General features: G+C 39.5%; 1 protein-coding gene across 2 annotated transcripts; it reads right to left on the bottom strand.

Moving 5' to 3' along the window:
- Window positions 1-878: 878 nt before the first annotated feature.
- EIF2S2 (eukaryotic translation initiation factor 2 subunit beta) lies at window positions 879-18,195 on the bottom strand. 2 transcript variants are annotated; one of them, XM_074318250.1, is made up of 9 exons: window positions 17,991-18,195; window positions 13,208-13,472; window positions 11,607-11,710; window positions 7,959-8,094; window positions 7,178-7,278; window positions 6,412-6,560; window positions 4,267-4,323; window positions 2,094-2,179; window positions 879-1,352 (listed from the first exon to the last, which is right to left on the bottom strand). In XM_074318250.1, the coding sequence occupies exons 2-9, from the start codon at window positions 13,383-13,385 to the stop codon at window positions 1,177-1,179; spliced, it is 987 nt and encodes a 328-aa protein (XP_074174351.1). In that variant the 5' UTR covers window positions 13,386-13,472; window positions 17,991-18,195; the 3' UTR covers window positions 879-1,176. The 2 variants fall into 2 exon arrangements, with proteins under 2 accessions (XP_074174351.1, XP_019589363.1); XM_019733804.2 differs by having other exon boundaries at window positions 13,208-13,385; window positions 18,051-18,191.
- Window positions 18,196-18,201: the final 6 nt, after the last annotated feature.

The following is an 18,201-nucleotide window of genomic DNA, read 5'->3' as shown; positions in this document are numbered from 1 at the left end:
ATGGTCAAGACATTCAGGGCTGAGTGAGTGACTGCTCCTGGGCTGCTTAGGATTAGTCTTGCAACAAGCGAGGAGCAATGTTATGCTCTTATCCTCGGCAAGTGTGTGCAAGGCACATCACCACAGACACATAGGATCATCTTTCTCCCGTCTCAGTGGAGAAATAGCCTTTCAGCCAGTTCCTCTTAGAAGGCGGAACTGGAGGCACCAGAAGCACCACACAGACAGCATCACCTCTTGGTTTCTCATGGTCACATTCAAGACACTTTAATACAGAAAATAGAAAAGCATTTGTGGTGGGCCTTTTCAAACCCAGAACAAGTTGGGGAGGAAAAGAAAAACTTCCTCTAGTATCACGGTTTAGACTCTCAGAAGAGTTCTCTGTACTGTACATGCCATATCTCTTACTTGCCAACGGATATACAACTAGGGTTTTTCATCAGTATGCCAGTTACAAGACATACTTCAAAGCTATATTTCTAAGAGTTCCTTAGTGGCCAATAAGAAAATTCTGAGGGAGGGTACCTAGCACCTTGTATTCCCTCATGTGACAGCTGGAGGACTTGGCAGTGAGGTAGTAGCAATAATCCTCACGTAATGTAAAGAATTCAAATGTATGTAATCGTCCCTGGACACCGAAAACAGGCTGTCCTCCCAGATTTCATTCTCCAACCACCCTCTCAATGTGAAGCTGTCTACTTGATGTATCTCAAGAGAAGCGGAGAGGAAAATGGCTTCTCAGCTGAAGCCCCTGTCATGACAGTGTCCAGTTTCTCAGGACAAGGATGCAGAAACCTCGCCAGAGCCCAGGCACAAACTGTTTTGCTGAATTCATTAAGCACAATTTTTATAGAAAAGAAACTGAAGGACAAACCAAATTGAAAGAATCACTGTTATAATAACTTTAATTTATCTTGCATTTTACAGAAGTCTATGAACGATTTTAAAAAAGCACCGCCTTACCCATCATGTTTCTCTGACAGTTGTTAAAGTAGGCAATGAGTATGTCAACAGCTTGAGCATCGGCATCTTGTAAGGATTTCAGACCAGCTGCACGCCAAAGAGCTTGGCAGTTTTTCTATCTTGTTTTTAATATACTGTATATTCACTCTGATGGTAAACCTGTCCAGCCAAATCTCCACAACACACTTTGCAAAATCAGTGGTGATTAGCAAATTAGTTAGCTTTGGCACGGAGCTGTGCTCGCTTGCCTGTGACAGCCTGGAAGCCGGTTTTGATGCTGGCAACAGAGCATCGAGAATGACAAGTTTCACACTGTAAGAAATACAGTCGGGTGTCCTTTTGCAGGATTGTGTCGGGTGATCGGCACGTGTGACAGGTGACATATTCCTCTGCAGGAAGAGAAACATACAGAATTACCTGGTGGCTACACTAAGCCAGAAGTTTCTTCCCTCTGAAACACTTATACACTGAACTCCATAAGCCCAGACTGGCACCCAGACCAAGGAAGCTTAGCTAAACTTATTGGTAAGTTTATAGCTGAACTATTTGTATGGTAAAGAAATACAAACTGTCTGCTGTGTTTAGTACCTAATGCTTCAGGTACCAAACCAAAGGTTAAAAAAAAAAAAAAAAAAGACTCCAAATGTCCAAGGAGGCAGGAACATTTGCCAGATGCCTACTCCTGGTTCTTCTACAGGACAGCCACTCAGAGCTTATTAGCTTTCCTAGGTGGTATAATAAGAGACCTGCCAGTTGTAAGTGATTAGGAAGATAAAAGAAGGCTAAGCTTGAATGCAGACATATTTTCTACGACTTGCTTGGCCTTCAGCCTGGAACCAACCAGCAGCCTTAATTAGCTGGGCCTTCTTAGGAAAGACAAACCCCTCTCCCCAAACCCCTAATTAGCTGCCATGGGCCCCCTCCCTGCCTCACCTCCCCATCACTATCATTTTCCCTCATCTTAACACGTTGCGTACGGATCACGAGAATCTTCACGAGGGATTTAAACCCCACCGTACACAACGTGTTAAGGCCAGTCTTTCCAGCTCCATTACAAACCAATAGCTCTTCCCAAAATAATACAACCGATGAGAACATTTCAGAGTGATGTGTTAAAATTACACACTTACTGATATATCTTCTCAAAACGTTTTCTATCTGTTTCTGTTGGAATCTTCCTTTGATTACAAGTTGGTTATTACCATCTATAGAACCACTATGAAAGAAAACAAAAATATCTCATTTTTTCCTGTAAGGGACCAAATTCCAAGACCTTTACATTTAATGAAATTAAGATATATTCAATGGCACAGGATAAGTTCTAGAAACAGTGCTATACTACCTGGTTTCTCAAAATTTTTAAGTAGTTGGTATCTGATGGCCTACCCATTATTTTATAACAGTAAATCCAATTTCAACTAATTAAGTCTCCAGCAACAAATCAGATTTATAACTAAATTTAAGTCTGAAACAAACTGATTCCTAGTGTGTGATGGCCCATTCATCCAACAAGGAAAAACACACTTTACTGAATGTATACCATGTGCAAAGTAGTGAGGGGAGCTATAAATATAAAAATAAGGAGCTACAGATATCTTTAAAAATTTTAAGCACCAAATAGTTTGACTCAGTTATAGTTCATGAAACTCTTAAAACTGATTGTTGTGATAGTTGTTCAACTAATGTGAACATTAAAAACCACTGAATTGTACATTTAAATGAATGTGTGATATGCAGCTCTATAAAACTCTTAATCACTGCCCCCCCACCCCCAGTACAGTTGAAATCACAAACCACATAGCGTCAATGGTGCTTAAAGAGACACTTTTTGAAAAGAAACAGAAGTTCTGGGCTAGATATTATTTGTTAAAAATTACAAATCACAAAGTGAAACAAAATTCAGCCAGGTAGCATTAAATTTACATTTGTTCTGTATCTTACTATAAAACTGACTTGCAAGAACCTCTCCTATGATCCTCAGCCTCCATGGGCTGTAACCCTAAATCTCCAGGTTATGGTGATTCCAATGCTTGATGCAGGAATTTTTTTTTTTCACTGTCAAAATAAATTTTCTCAACCCTCTATTTAGCCCACTGACCTTAAGTTTACTGGTCACAACTTGTTATAATTTATCCTACCTCTACAAAAACTGAATTATTTTGAGAAGTAGGAAAAACACTCCTAGCTTTTACTCCTTCATTAATTTATGCAAGTTAAAAATAAACAATGATTGTAACACATTTACATTTAAAACAATTCTTCTACAACAGCCTACATATCTACCACTGGTCAATTAAATCACTCAACTCCATAGCAAGTGTAGTCAATCCCTACAAACTGAGTTTTAAGCGTAGGAAGAAAAACAATACCTTATTATCTCTGTACTGCCAGCAAGGCACAGGATGAAGCCTTTTAAGAGCTCAAGCTCCTGAGACAGGCAGACCTGACTTTGCATATCGACTGTGCCATTAACTAGCTATGTGACCAACTACAACTTCCTTCACTGAACCTGTTTCCAGATCTTTAAGATGGGTAATATGCATTTCTACTAACAGCACATAGTGCTGTTGTAAAGCCTGAGATGGTCCCCAAAGAAGTGCAGGGCATAGAGCTGGCATACAGCAGGCACTCGGTATGTGTTGGTCATTATTATTATACCCTGAGTCTACACTACTTATTTTTTCCCCCTTGCTCCTTGAATGCCTTTTTATTTTCTGTAATTAATCAGGGAAGAGAGTACTTATTTTTAAAGGGACATTTGGCTTCCTAGCACTTAGGGTCAAAACTCCATGGGATCCTGGCCTTCCTGAATGGGGATGGACTGGCTCAGTGCCTTCAATAGGTGAGCCCTGAAGACAGGGAAGTAACTAACTATGGATCCCTCTTTCAATGTTTCTCCTGGGCCATTCAGCAACTTACAAGCTGTATTTCATCAATGGCCTATTAACAATTTAGGAAATAATTTTTGACCTAAGAAAATGGCTTCCTCTGAAATCTAATATTTGCTCCATAAAAAGACCCAAGAATTCCAATTAATGACAGGAAACTAAATACTGCAGTGCCATGGCACGCATGTTGGCACACCTGCAGGCCTATTCAGAGGAGCTACTGTTATTCTGTTCTCTATTCTCACGCAGCCAAGCTCTCCCACAGAAATGAGCTGATTTTCCTCCTTCACTGGCCTAAAGTTCCTCTGATAATCACGTGAATGTTTTTTCTAAGTGTTTATATATTCTTTTCAAGTTGAGAGAAATCATGAAATGTCTAGGAAAACTATATATAAATGTGAATATAGTTTCTTACCTTGTACCCAATTCAGCCAATAAAAATGCGAGGAGATGTTTGGGCTGACGATGTAATCTAAAAAGAAAGGGGAACATATAAACCTTATTTTCCATGAAAATCTAACCAAACTTCTAAAAAACCATCCTGTTCACTGTTTTAATCTGTGATTACTCAGCTATTTGGTGAATTTTAGTGCACAGTGCATCAAACACTGAAATAAAGATATATATATATATATATATATATATATATATATATATATATATATATATATATATATATATATATATATATATAATTTATTTACATTTTAAAGCCCATGCAACAATATTACATGTTATTTATGAAGATATACATACGAGTAAATGTCTAGAAACATGGACAGGAAAGGTAAACAACTTTAGAGGATAACATCTTTTTCTGGGAAGGAAGGTGAGAGAGATACAGAGATGGCTTTAATTGTATAACTGTAAAACCCTCTTAAAGATCAGAAGCAAAATGTGTCAAAATGTCAAAATACACCAAACCTAAGCAATACGATACTTGGGTGTTTGTGATGCTAATTCCTATATATTTCCTATTGGAAAATTTTCATTTAAAAAAAAATGAATATATAGGGAAGTATTTCATGGCAGCATAACAGCAGAAAAGTTGAAAAGAGCTCAAATAGTCACCAACCGGGGAGTGGTTAATAAATTATGGTACATCTCTTCTATCTTGCTTTTAGAACATGACAGGTCTCCATAAAAAAACAAAAAAACATACAAAATGGAAAAAGCAAATCCAAAGCAAAGCCATTCAGTATTTTCACTTTTTAACTTAACTATAACTTACTTGGCATTGTTTAAACTTGTTTCAATAACCAGATACTATTACAATTTTAAAGACAGTTTCCCCCCCCCAAACTTAAGGAGTGAAGGTTGGTAAAAAGATAATGAAACAAGCAAGCTCCTACATTGCTAGTGGGAGTATAAACTGGTACAAGTTTTGTTGGAAAGCAATTTACCAACGTTTGGCATAAAAATATCCGATATTCCTTTGGACTCCGCAATTGCATTTTGGGAATTTTTGCCCTAAAGCTCTATTCTGAGTTACTGCCAAGATACACAGATAAAGATGTCCCCCAAAGCTTTGCTTCTGATAATAAAAATCTGGAAACAACCATGTATAACTCAAAAACTGTTAGACTATGTTGTGTAGCTACTGTAAACATTTATAATTTAATGACAAGTAAATGTTTCACAGTATATTAAGAGAAAAACAGGTTAAAAATTAGTATGATGCCTTATTTTAAAATACTGATATGCATAAAACTAGCTAAACATAATATTAAACTATGATTTCCTATCTCTTAATGGTGGACTTACAGATGATTTTTCTTTTTTTAGCATGTCTATATTTTCTAATTTTTCTATAATAAGCAAATACTGTTGTCATCAGCAAAAAGTCTAAAGTAATGCCTATAAGCAATGAAAAAAAGTGGTGTATCTCTGGGTGGTAGCATTTTTAGTGATTATTTTCTCTTTTTGTTTACCATTTTTTCTCTTTTATCCGCAACAAGCATTATCACTTATGAAATTGAAGAATAGTAGATACGATCAGTGGCCTTAAGGAACCTGCCAGAAAAGGTATAGCTGAGGAGCTGAGAAGAGCCAGGCCCAGACAGTGACCTGGGGGTGATACAGGCAGGCACGGAATGTGATGGTAATCAAGAAAGCTGAAATCTCTTTGACTGTGTCTTGGCAATGACCATCCAAGTAAGAGGCACACCAAATTTAGCTGCTTTCCCAGAGCTCAGTTTGCACTTGTTTGGCAGGCCCATCCCAACCTGATGGCTTTTCCGCCTCCCTGGGCTCCCTGGGCTCCCCAGGCTCCCGCTCTGAGGGTTACAATCAGCCTCCTCACTCTTTATTCCATCTGGTGAGGATAAACTCTCATGCATCAGCATGAGTTGGCTTCTCTCACCTCTGGATACCTGATAAAACAAGCCCTGAGCCCTATGAGTCGAAAGAACTGATGGACTTGAACTGACTTCCCTCAACCCAACCCTGACAGTTGTGCATTCTCTTTCTACTTGCAATAAAGTCCACAATAAGGACCTTTAACATAAACTCCACTGAGAATCTGGTATTTGGGATGACGACTCTCCATTAACCAACTTACAGTTTACAAATATCTGTAAAATTGACAAAAGACGTTTTCTTGGTTCCTACTCGGACGACCTGTGGAGGTTTCATGACAAATTTTCTTTTCTCTCCAGCAACCATATCTGGATTCTTTTCCCTCATGATGTTGAACACTCGATTCAGTAGCTATAGAGATAAAATGGTATTCATGTACATTCTTATTAACAGCAGGAGTATCAAGTTCCCACTTAAGTCACTTTGCTTTACCTTTAAGCTGAGCAAACTTCACTTTTTACTACATGTTCTGGGAGCTCCTTGAGAACAGGACTCAATTCTCAACGAGGATCTGGTCCATTATGGAAGCTCAGCAATTCCTTGTTAAAAATTAAATGAATGAACGAGCCCCTACTAATTCTGCTGTTTCTATGGGAGAGTATATGATACAATGAAAAGTAAGACTCAGGAAAGCCCAAACAAGCAAACTTGACTTCCTGGCCCTGAATCAGCCACTTCCTCTTCCCACTGCCGCCCCTACCCCCATTCCAGGGGGCTCCATGCCCTTAGAAGTTCATGGATTCAGATGGGATCAGTGAGTACTATGACTGCCACGCTATGGGCAGGCTACCCCATATGCGGGCATCAGGCAATACTACGTACTGGCTGTGTGACCTCTCGGTCTGTTTCACTATCAATCTGTAGAGTTCAATGGCACTTCCAATTCAGGGAACATTTATATTTATCTTGCTTTTTTTTTGAGTTCCAGTGAACAGCTTAGCCCCTTTTCATAACAGAATTTGTCTTACCTCCTCATATGTGTAGTCTCTTTCTGAGCCTGCCCAAGCAGGGCCTGTCTGGTTACTGAATGAGATACCATCATCTTTTTTGCTGTCTTCATCTTCTAAAGCTACAGATTAACAAAGACTGTAAGAATGAGGGATAGAGGCAGATCTAGAGAAATGAAAGCGTCGAAGACATTTGTCTTCTCTCCCAGAACTGCATTCACAACACCCCCAAGCGCAAGGCATCAAGGTTCACAAATAGCCTCTTATTCCTTAAAGACAAGGATGCTACGATTTTCATAACCCTTTAACAGAGACCTCTCTAGGAATTTGTGGCAACACAGACACACACTTGATTTAACAAAAACAAGATAAAATAATGCACTGGGATAATTAGAGGAAAAAACACCCTACTGTTTTGAAGCACTTAAGAAACATCCACATCCATAAAATCCCATCTGCTGACTATAGTCAAGTTTTTTAAAGACCCTATAGCACTTAGAAACTAATAAAACAGCACTTTTAACAAAATATTTAAAATTTTTTTAACATTATTTAAAATTCAGTTACAATAATTTTCCCAATCGCCGAATCTGTATGATTTAATGAAATCACAATTGCTAAATTCTTCCCCCAGGAAATCTTTAACTGTTATTATTAAGTTAGATACTAACTCCTTTTAGCTTCCATTATCAGGCAGTGAAAAGAAGGTGCAAGAAAAAATAGAAAGGAACCCACCTATCAAAAAGATGTAGGCCAAAGGTTTGAGTAACCTAGAAACGAGCTGCTGAGCCCCCAATATTACCTTCATCTTTCTCTAGAATTTCATCCTCATCTGGGAACTTGACATTCTTCTTTTTCTTCTTTTTATTGCCAAGCATAATGTCAAGGTCATCCTCTGGTTCAGCTGGTTCTTGAACATCACTTTCAATCTTAAGATCCTAAGAGTTTGAGATAAGAGTATCAACATTTTGATACTAGGACCATTTTTTTTTAAATGACATGGGCTGATATCCTTTTAAAGGAAAAAAAATTAGATATTCAAAACTGTAGTTACATACAAGAAATGTCACAGGTGAGCACAAATGGCTCAGAGTCTGTCATTTAAACTGGAAATTCTCCAAAGACAGTTTTGTTAAAAAAACAAACAAACAAAAAAAAACACAAACAAACAAAAAAAACAGTCTTGTGGGATCTTTTCCTTTCTTTTAGCTATCAGCCTTGGAATCATAAAATTATTGTCCATGTTTCCAAACCAGGCCACTATCAGAATCACCTGGGAAACTTTTAAGAATCTTAGATCTTCTGATTGACAATCTTTAGCAGGAACAGGGGTCAGCAGTATTTTAAAGAAGTTTCTAAGTAGTCTGATACAGTCAGTAGGAGGGTTTTTCTTCCTCCTGACACCAAATACATGGTGTTTTTCCACATCGGTTCAACACTCTGACACTAACTAGGTGAAGTACAAGTCAATTCAATTCTGCTATTATGTGTAGTCAGTGACAAACTCCACAGGTTTAAAGGCTCAGTCCCATAAGACTGTCCTTACTTCAGAGGCCAGTCAAAAGTATAGGGTCCCCAGGTTACCCACACTTATATCTGACTTAGTTACAGATTCAGCGGTTCCCACAACACCCTCCCCACAAGGTTCAATAATTTGCTAGAATGACTCAGAGCTCAGGAAAATACTTAACCATTACCAGTTTATAATAAAGGATGCAACACAGAACAGCCAAATGGAAGAGACGCACAGAGCAAGGAGAGGGGAGGAGGGCAGGTGCAGTGCTTCCGTGCCCTCTCCAGGTACCCTACTTTCCTGACACCCTGATTTGTTCACCAACCCCAAAGCTCTCCAAACTCCACCATTTAGGGGATTTTATGGAGGCTTCATCACGCAGGCATGACTGATTAAACCATTGGCCACTGTGACTGAACTCCATCTCCAACCCTTTCCCCTGAGGGTGGGGGGGGGGATGTATGTGAAAATTCTATTCATGGCTTGATCTTTCTGACCACCAGCCCCAGTGCTGAAGCTATTCAGGAACTCCCAGCCACCAGTCATCTCAAAAGATACTTTGATCATGCGGAGATTCCAAGGGTTTTAGGAGCTGTATGCCAGGACAGAGACAAAGACTAAATATTTATTTTTTATTATACCACAATCAGCTTGGCACCAGACTGCGAAGCATCACTTCAGTAGATGACATCATGGAAGAGGGAAAAGGCAGAACCCATGGAGAATTAGGATCATGTGATGAATGGATGGAGACAAGGTAAAGGTTAATCCCAAGATTAGTTGCTATAGTTATGGATGCAAACGGCATACCACAGCCCAGAAATGAGTCGTAACCCCCTCACTCCCAGAAGAGCAGAAAGGCCCAGTGTTTGTCTCTAGCCTTCTAATTCCTCCCTCCTTTCATCAGTTTATCCACCTCCCTCCCCTGAAATATGCTATCAACATTACCTATCAATATCTATTTTTGTGTGCCTACATCCTAAACTAGTCCAACAATGGCTATAGACATTTGAGAAATCTTATCAGCAGAAAAGTTAGAACAGCTGGGAATAAACAAAGCCCAACTTTTAGATCCCAAATCCAACTGTATAGTCTTAGTGCCCACATTTGGTCATCAAAGATTTGATCAGCATATGCGTATTAGCTGGATAACACGCAATCAAAAAACTAGGTATTAATCTAGTCTCAAAGACGACAGTCAATAAATGAGAAACTCAGACATGCCGAATATAAATTAGCACACACCAGTCAACTTCTCATCCTATACTATTATTTATTTTACCCCAGTAAGATCTAGTTCCAAACCAAGGCTAAGACCCAGTGAAAGGCAGACACTAGCACAAAGTATTTTTCAAGATTTGTCAAAAGCCTGGTGATGGTCTGAAAATCCAGATGGGAGAGTAACCCAAGATCTTAAAAACACGTCAGGTTTTAATTAATGTCCATGCCTTGTCTGATAAGGATATTTGTAATAATGTCTTACGTTATGACTTCAATAGCAGAGAAAAAAGTATACAAGCACTTAGTAAGAGTGGAGCTTGTAAGTGACCCTTCACGACAAAGGCTATTAGAGGAATCAATCAAAAAACCTTGTTAACCAAGACTCTCTGTGGCATATCTCCGGTGTGTCACTTTGTTACTCAGGATATTTAAACCTCACTTGTTCAGTATAATTTAAATATTTTTCCTTCTCAACTTCCCTGCAATAGTAGGAAGAGAAGAGAATCCCCAACCAGGGAGAAAATAAGATAAATCCAGGTAAAATCATCCTTTTCTAAAGGACTAACTTATCCCTTAACTAACATAACCTCTGAAAACAGGAAAAATATCTTATTCATTTCAGTACCTTTGCAATTAGCACACAATGTCTGACTCACTGTAATCACCAATACACATTTGCTGAATTAACTAAGTCATCAAAATTGTGAGTTTCCAAAACTCAATGAATTATTGCATACATTTCCCGCTATACGTGGGATACACCTTGTTTACTTGAGTTTGAACAAATAAAACTATTTACCAAAGAAACATTTGGGTAGAAGACACAAAATAAGACACTTAGTGCATGTGTGTGTTCTCAACTCTTGCTCTTTCTCTGTGTATACATAAAATTGCTATTACCCTGGCTTTTATAAACAGATGCTGAGTTCTGCTCGAGTCCTGGACAGGGTCTTTAAAATGGTAGCTCTTAAGTAAGGAAAGGACAGACTTACAGCTCCTTCTTACATCCATCCTCCCATTTACCCACCTACCCACCCATCTCTCTACTCGTTCAATTTTGAGATATTTGTATTGGTAATCAATTCAGTAATAAGACAACCCATAAGATCAGAGAACTCCATAAAACCAGCCTGAATGCTCTGTCTCCTATAGGCCATAAGATCATCAGTTACCAACCACCACAGACTGGGGTCGTGTATCTTAAACATGCTACCAAAAGTTTAACAGAAGAAACTAGAAGAATATTTGCTTCACAGGATTTATTACTTACAGAAACATCTGCCCCCCAGCCAATCTCAGTATGGTTAATGAAAAGGGGCGTTTTGTAAACATTTTAAAGGCACACAATACAATGTATAAAACCTAATTTACATTCCTTTGAACCATTAGTTCCTTTAAAATATCTAGTCAGATACAATGCCCCAAAAATGACCATAATAGCTGTGATTACTGTGTTTCCACAAAAGTAAGACCTAGCCGGACCATCAACTCTAACGCGTCTTTTGGAGCAAAAAATAATATAAGATCCGGTCTTATATTAATTTTTGCTCCAAAAGACGCGTTAGAGTTGATGGTCCGGCTAGGTCTTACTTTTGTGGAAACACGGTAAGTACTTGACAAAAGCAAAGCTAATAAGAGATGAGACAGAGGGAGAAACAGCCATTTAGCAACCTTTCAAGAGGTCAAATTTTACCTTCAATAAGAAAGCAATACTACCTTTACACCTTCTTCAGCTTCATCAATATCAAATATCTTTTTTGTTTTTTTCTTCTTCTTCTTTTGATTAAAGAAGTTCAAGTCATCTAGATCGTCAGAAGCATCTAAAAAAAGATAACTGGATTCAATTATTAACAAATATCAGAAGGCAAAGCATCAAATTATGAGTTAAACCAACATTTCAGCTATTAATTAATCAAGTCACCAGAATAGAGATCAGGTACTAATTAGTACAGTGGGTTCCACAACCACAAAAGTTATGGTTCTGAGAAACACAATGGCAGATCAACTCAAAGCTTTGTAGGAAAAATCTGGTTAGGGGACCATGTTAAGAATATTTATTTAGTAATCTGATCGTAACATGTCTCATTATTCCCAACACACAGTCAGGGTTCTAACACAATTTCCAAGGCTCTCCAGCTTTATCCCTCCACTTCTACCTACCATCTCATGTCCCACACCTTAATCCCTGGTTCCAGCCCAACTGAACTACTTCCCTTCTTCGTGCAAAGTGTGTAGTCTCTCACCTCCAAGCCTTCCCACGGGTCCTCCCACATAGCACTTACCTTCATCTCCTGGGATCTTCGTTAGAAGTTACTTCCACCAAGAAACCTTCTCTAAGCCTATTCCTCCTTTCCCCTAATTGGATTAGGTGCCCCTCAGGTGCTTCAACAGTACCTTCCGTTACCCCAACAGAGGTACTTACCAGCTTGCTTATCTATCTCCCTACTAGACACTATGACTTTTCCACCTAAATTCTAGGATGTAGCTAAACATGTTATTGAATCAACCAAGGAAAGGCCTTATAAAGTATTTCATATTCATTAAATAAGGCTACAATATGGATAAAATGAAATTTTGCCCACCATTAGTGAGTAATGAATTCTGTTCCATAAGTTTTCCATATGATCTGTCCTGTTATACACCCGGAATATTTTGGGATCCCTCTGCTACAAATTTTTTCAAGAAGCTATTTACGAATTTATTTTGTTTCATTTCAAGAATGACTTACTTTCCAAGTTTATTTTAAACATATAAGATGCTTAGCACATGGTAGATGATCAATGAATTCCAGTTCTCTCTATTCCCAGCAGTGTCTTATATTTTTAAACAGACTTTATAAACAGAATCATAAACAGACATTATATTTATTGAATAATTTATTTTCAATAGTGAAATGGTATCTAAGTTAAAGCACAAGATTGACTAATGCTGATGTCTAAACCGAAACATTTTACATTGTAATTTTAATCTCTTCTATACATTTTCATATTTGTTAAGACACAAACTGACTTTCTTGGTCCTATTTCTTTCGGTCTACACTCAAATACAACCACCATTAAAATTGGAGAAGAGACCTGACAAGTTAAACTGGAAAACCAGCCCTGGAATGACAAGGTTTTGTCATCTCTGCCACTTGTGGATTCAGTGGGACAAGTCTATCAGAAATCTGACAAGGTCCAGTGCACAGACGTGATGTCCTCAACTTACCTGGAACAGCCTGTCAGGCTGTGAGGTCACTGTATGTACAAAATCCAAAACATCAACGGGAGAGAACCCTGTCTCCCAGGAAAACCGACTCTCTCCCGTCTACCGCTCACCTTTTTTCCTACTGTCCTCTTCATCAGCTTCTACATCTTTGTCCTCAGTTGGCTCTGGCTCCACTTCTTTCGTTTCTGAGGGCTGGGTTTCTTCTGTCTGGGCATCCCCTTCCTCATCTAACATAAAAGGCTTCTTCTTCTTCTTTTTCTTCTTGCTCATAGTAGGATCAAAAATCATCTGTTTAAAAGGGACCAAGTGATTGTTTTTAATGATGGTCACATTCCAAACATAAGGTATCTGCAAAAGGCAAACTCTTAAGAGTATCTGATGCATTAAAGTACCAAAAAAGGATTTAAAAAGTCCATCCAACCTTCCTTATACTATTAAACACAGTGGGGGTGGCAGCAGGGGAAGTGATCCTTCAACATGTACATCCGCCTTTCAATCTATAAATTATCACAAGATGTAGCAACTTCACTTTCAGTTTCACGAGCAAATGATGAATAAATCATGGAATTTAGGGAAGGGACCTTACCAACAACCTATGCTACACCCCTTCCTTTATGGATGAGAAAACCAATACCCAGGCAGGTTATACTCGTACATGTTTTATTTAAGGCTGGCAACCTGGGGTGGCTACACCAGAAGACTTGACCTAATAATTTTTTTTTTTTAAGCTTATCTGGAAATTCAGACAAACCTTTAAGGAAATCCATCAGCAACCTTCACATAGCAAATCTCTTATCCGAGTAAGAGAAACTTCTATACAATCTTTTAATCTTCTTTTTGGTTTCTGGAACATTAAAAGTTTTCTTAAGTTATTTTTAGCTAATGTCCACTAGAGAATAAGTGAAAAACTAATTTATAACTTCCGTAGACTATCTTAGAAAAAAATACAGATAAAGTTATTTTAGACATAATAGTTTAAACAACATATATGGCAGATGCCAGTAGTGTGGAAAGAGTGAGTCAAACAAAATTGGATTCAAATCCCAAGTATTTTTCTCTAAGCTCCTTACCAATCTTGGTCCAAACTGTACCAAGCTTAAATCCAGCATTTTGCCCAATGATCTGTTGTGATAATGTATTGAATGTTTAAAAGAAAAGGACTGGAGCCCAACTGATTGAATTCAATTATTATCATAATTTATGTAATGCTTTACAGTTCACAAAGCATGGTATAGCTCGATTCCTATCAGTGAAATCTCATCATCTCGGGGTGATCTAATATCCAAGATGTACCATGAAACTCTCCAAAAAAAAAAAAAAATTTCCCCAAATTGCTTAAGTTAGCTTAAATTTCTTTATGTCCTAAGTACATTAAGGAACCTGAGATACACTGAAACCAAACTATGGTCTGTAATAAGGCAGGGCGGTTATCATCCTCACCCAATAATAAAGGAACTGCAAGACATTCTGGGAATTCATACAGCCTCATTTCAAAGTTATCCTCTCCTACTTAGTAAGGATCTAAGTATATAAATGAATTCTAAAGATGCAGTCAGTCTGAAGAACATAATCTGGCAAACTTAAAGAGAATAGCCAGGAGGACGGAGTTCCCCACTGCTGACCTACTGGGACATAGGTCACCCCACATGGAGTAGTGCTATCTGTTCCAGGGAGACAGCTACAGTACATCCGCACTCTACGATACGGAGATTTGGCAAAAGGACAGACAGTACTCCCGGCACTATAAATTTGGTTGTCTGGCAGGGCTTACAATTCATTTGTTGCATTTTTTCAAGTATCAAAAGCCCTGGAATATTAATTATCTTTTAACTATTATTCAGCAAGACAGATCAAAGATGGGAGGGATTCTGAAATCAGGACAACCTTAAAACTGCCTTATCTTCTGAAGAAATCTGTATTTAGTTCTATAGGGTAAGTTTGGTTGTAGCTATCTAAAGGGTATTAAACATGCAGGAATTATACACAAATGGTTAACATCTCTTTATTTTTCTCTGGATACTTAAGACATATATTCATTGCCTCATTTTATTCATACCACCCATCAAATTAGTTAAAAATAAGGAAACCAGGGATCTCAAAGCAGTGCCCAAAGCAGAGACCTCCCACTCACAAGACCATGTTGGTCTTGACCTAAAAAATGGGTTTTTAAGACACTCACGTATGACAACAAATTATCACATTCCAAACGTTTTGTTTATGAAACGAGTTTGGATTTGAGGAGCAAACAGGTTTTTACGGAAAAACCACACTCTCTTGCTAATTTTTAAGTCTATAACAAAGCCTTCGAAAGCAGTTTTTCATTTCCAACTTCCCACTGTAGGTTGGGTTGGAGAAGGTGAGAAAAAGAGATACCAGTAAAAATTACCCAGACAATAGCCAAGTGCTTCATCATACTGGAAGCCTACTCCCGTCCATCATACCTTACCCACAATGAGAGCTTGATGGATACACCGCACCAGGTGAGTTACAAAAGAACCCATAAAAGCAAGATGAACGGGACAAATGCCAAGTGTTGTCATTTTTGGGTGACATCTCTTTGAATTCTTGTTTTGTAAACTTCATACAACATACATCTATTTTTAATCAGAAACTTCTTTTTCATTTTAAAGCTTCTTTTGTAAAACACCTTACCTAGTATTGTATGAAAACCCGATGTTCTGACGCCTTGTGAATGGGGCCTAGTAATAAGCAATAATCTTGATTATTGACATCACTTTAAAAAAATGGTCTGAAAAATAACGAATGCCTGCAGATTAGGGAAGTTTTCCTTACTGGGTAGCACCTGTATTTCTAGAATAGTGCTTTTAAAAGGTGTTGGTTCCACTAAATTCAAAGACCTTATGTTTGGTGAGTTTTGGCTTCATTACCAGGTTTAAAAAGAAATGTGTGAAGTTTAGTCATTTCCATGTACAGATTTTTCACTTGATCCTTACAAGTCTGTAGTCAGAAGTTAAGGATTAGCCTAAGAATACTTATCTAGTCAACAACACTGGAGGAACCAGAACCTTCGCATACCTCCAGAATACAAGCCAAAGGCAGGGTTCTAGACCCACTAACCTGCTCTGTGATCTTGGGCAAGTTAACCTCTCTAGGCCCTAATTTCCTGTCTATAAAACGAAGTTGGATGGAAGACCTAGAGTGCCAAGCTGCTTAATACTTTATTGGCTTTCAAAAGCTCTACGCTAGAACGCTGGTTCTGCCATCTCGGCTTGACAACATCCTATTCACCCTTCAGTAATGCATTCACATTCTACTTCCTTCAAAACCTGATCCCACTACTAAACTGCATCCTCCAGCCCCCAAATCTCTATGTTGAAGGCTCTATTTCTACCTCCTGCAGCAACTAGTAGGTCTCTCTTACCTCCCTTACAACACTTCTGAGTACTTTACCATAGAAACCACACACAGAACAGCACCCCACAGTACCTTGCACTACATAGGTACTTTATTTGTTGTAGGTTATGGAAAGCTTAGAAAATGGGTAAACAAAATGTGAAACACTGCCCCTCTCAGGAACTTCTGAAATACAGTAGCGCAGAGCAATCAATGACTCTACCATGACCTCCAAGCAAGAACCACCTACTACTACCTTTAGATCCCCCGTTTCTCTCTGAAGAGAGCAAGAGCCTCCTAATCACCTAGATGGAGGAAATACTGCATAGATCTGGAATTCTACTACTGGCTCAGCCACTTACTATTTGATCGTGGGCATTATACAACACTCTAAGCCTCAGTTTTCTTATCACTAAGATGCGTATAACAGTCCTTACAGAGTTGTGGGAATCAAAAGAGAGATTGGAGGCTCCTCCAGAATAAATCCAAATTCCTTAATTTGGTCTTCAAATCTCTCCGTGAATTAGCCACTACCTACATTTCAAGAGATTAACTCTAACCTAATTGGAGAATATTCTACTTTCTGTGAGCACACTTATTTGTCTTCTTAACCACTCCCTTGCCCTGTGACCAGATCTTTCCACCACTTGACGAAATTCTAAGGATCCTTCAGGGACTACCTCAAAAGCCAACGATGGAGAAATCCTCGAATTTTCCCCCTTCCTTCTCTCCAAGGTCCTATAGGCCAAACACTCAAATGTTCACATAAATGAGTTATAAATCAAAAAGCTTTTTTTGGGTGGGGAGAACTGGCCGGTAAGATGTAGCCCCCACCATGTTAATCAGTACCTACTGACAATACTTAAAATCAAATTTCACTTTAAGCTGCTTGATTTTACATGAATTGGGATAAGTATGACCAAAAGGGATTTGAGGAAATTTGCTGAGGTACAAGCACGACAGTAGAAAAAGATCCAACGAGCTTCGCAGCACGGACTTCCCGCTCCCGTCGCCGTGAGCTGTTAAGGAAAGCTCAGGGACTCCCGCCCTAAAACTTCCCGAGGTTAGTCACTTTGAGCCTGAAGAATCTTTTCCTCTCATCCTATCTCCCTCAGCCCCTGGTCTTTTAAAGAAATAATGCTCGAGATGAGAACAACAGCGGATACCGGCCCGGACAAGCCAGCCTGCAAAGTTTTTAACGAGGGCGCTCCACCGGAGCCGATGGAGGCTCCTCTCCGCACTCCCGGGGCCAACGAGGAGAGTTACAGATGCAGTGTCAAATCGAAAAGAATGCAGGGGTCGCCAGCCTCAATCTCCTTCAGTTGGGGCATTAGCCGGCATTCAAGCCGTTCTAGGAGAGCGACTCAACTTGCTATCCATTCCGGAAACGCTGGTCTGAGTGCCGCCGCCCAGAAGAGAACCGGACGCGGCCAACCCCGAAGCTCCGGAGTCCTCGCTTGCTCTACCGCTCCAGGTCGCCTAGGCCCGGTTACCCCACATGGCGGCCGGCCGCTAGGCCGCAGGCCCCGTCTCCCACACTAGGATGGGTTCGGCTCCCCGCCTCAGTCCCTAGCCCTAGCACCAGGCTCAGGCCCTCACCTCGTCCCCGGACATAGCTGCGGCTTGAGTGGGCTCGGCACAGACGGGAAGTCGGACGGGTCAGCCCCAGGCCCCAGCGGCAGCACTGCTCCTGCCGACACTTCTCCCACCACCGCACTAGGCTCTTGCATCAGCGAAAGGGAACGACACC

The sequence above is a fragment of the Rhinolophus sinicus genome, linkage group LG13 (genome assembly GCF_036562045.2).
Source record: "Rhinolophus sinicus isolate RSC01 linkage group LG13, ASM3656204v1, whole genome shotgun sequence".
Lineage (NCBI taxonomy): Eukaryota > Metazoa > Chordata > Mammalia > Chiroptera > Rhinolophidae > Rhinolophus > Rhinolophus sinicus.
Note: the sequence above shows the minus strand (reverse complement) of the source record. Positions and strands in the feature narration are given on the sequence as shown.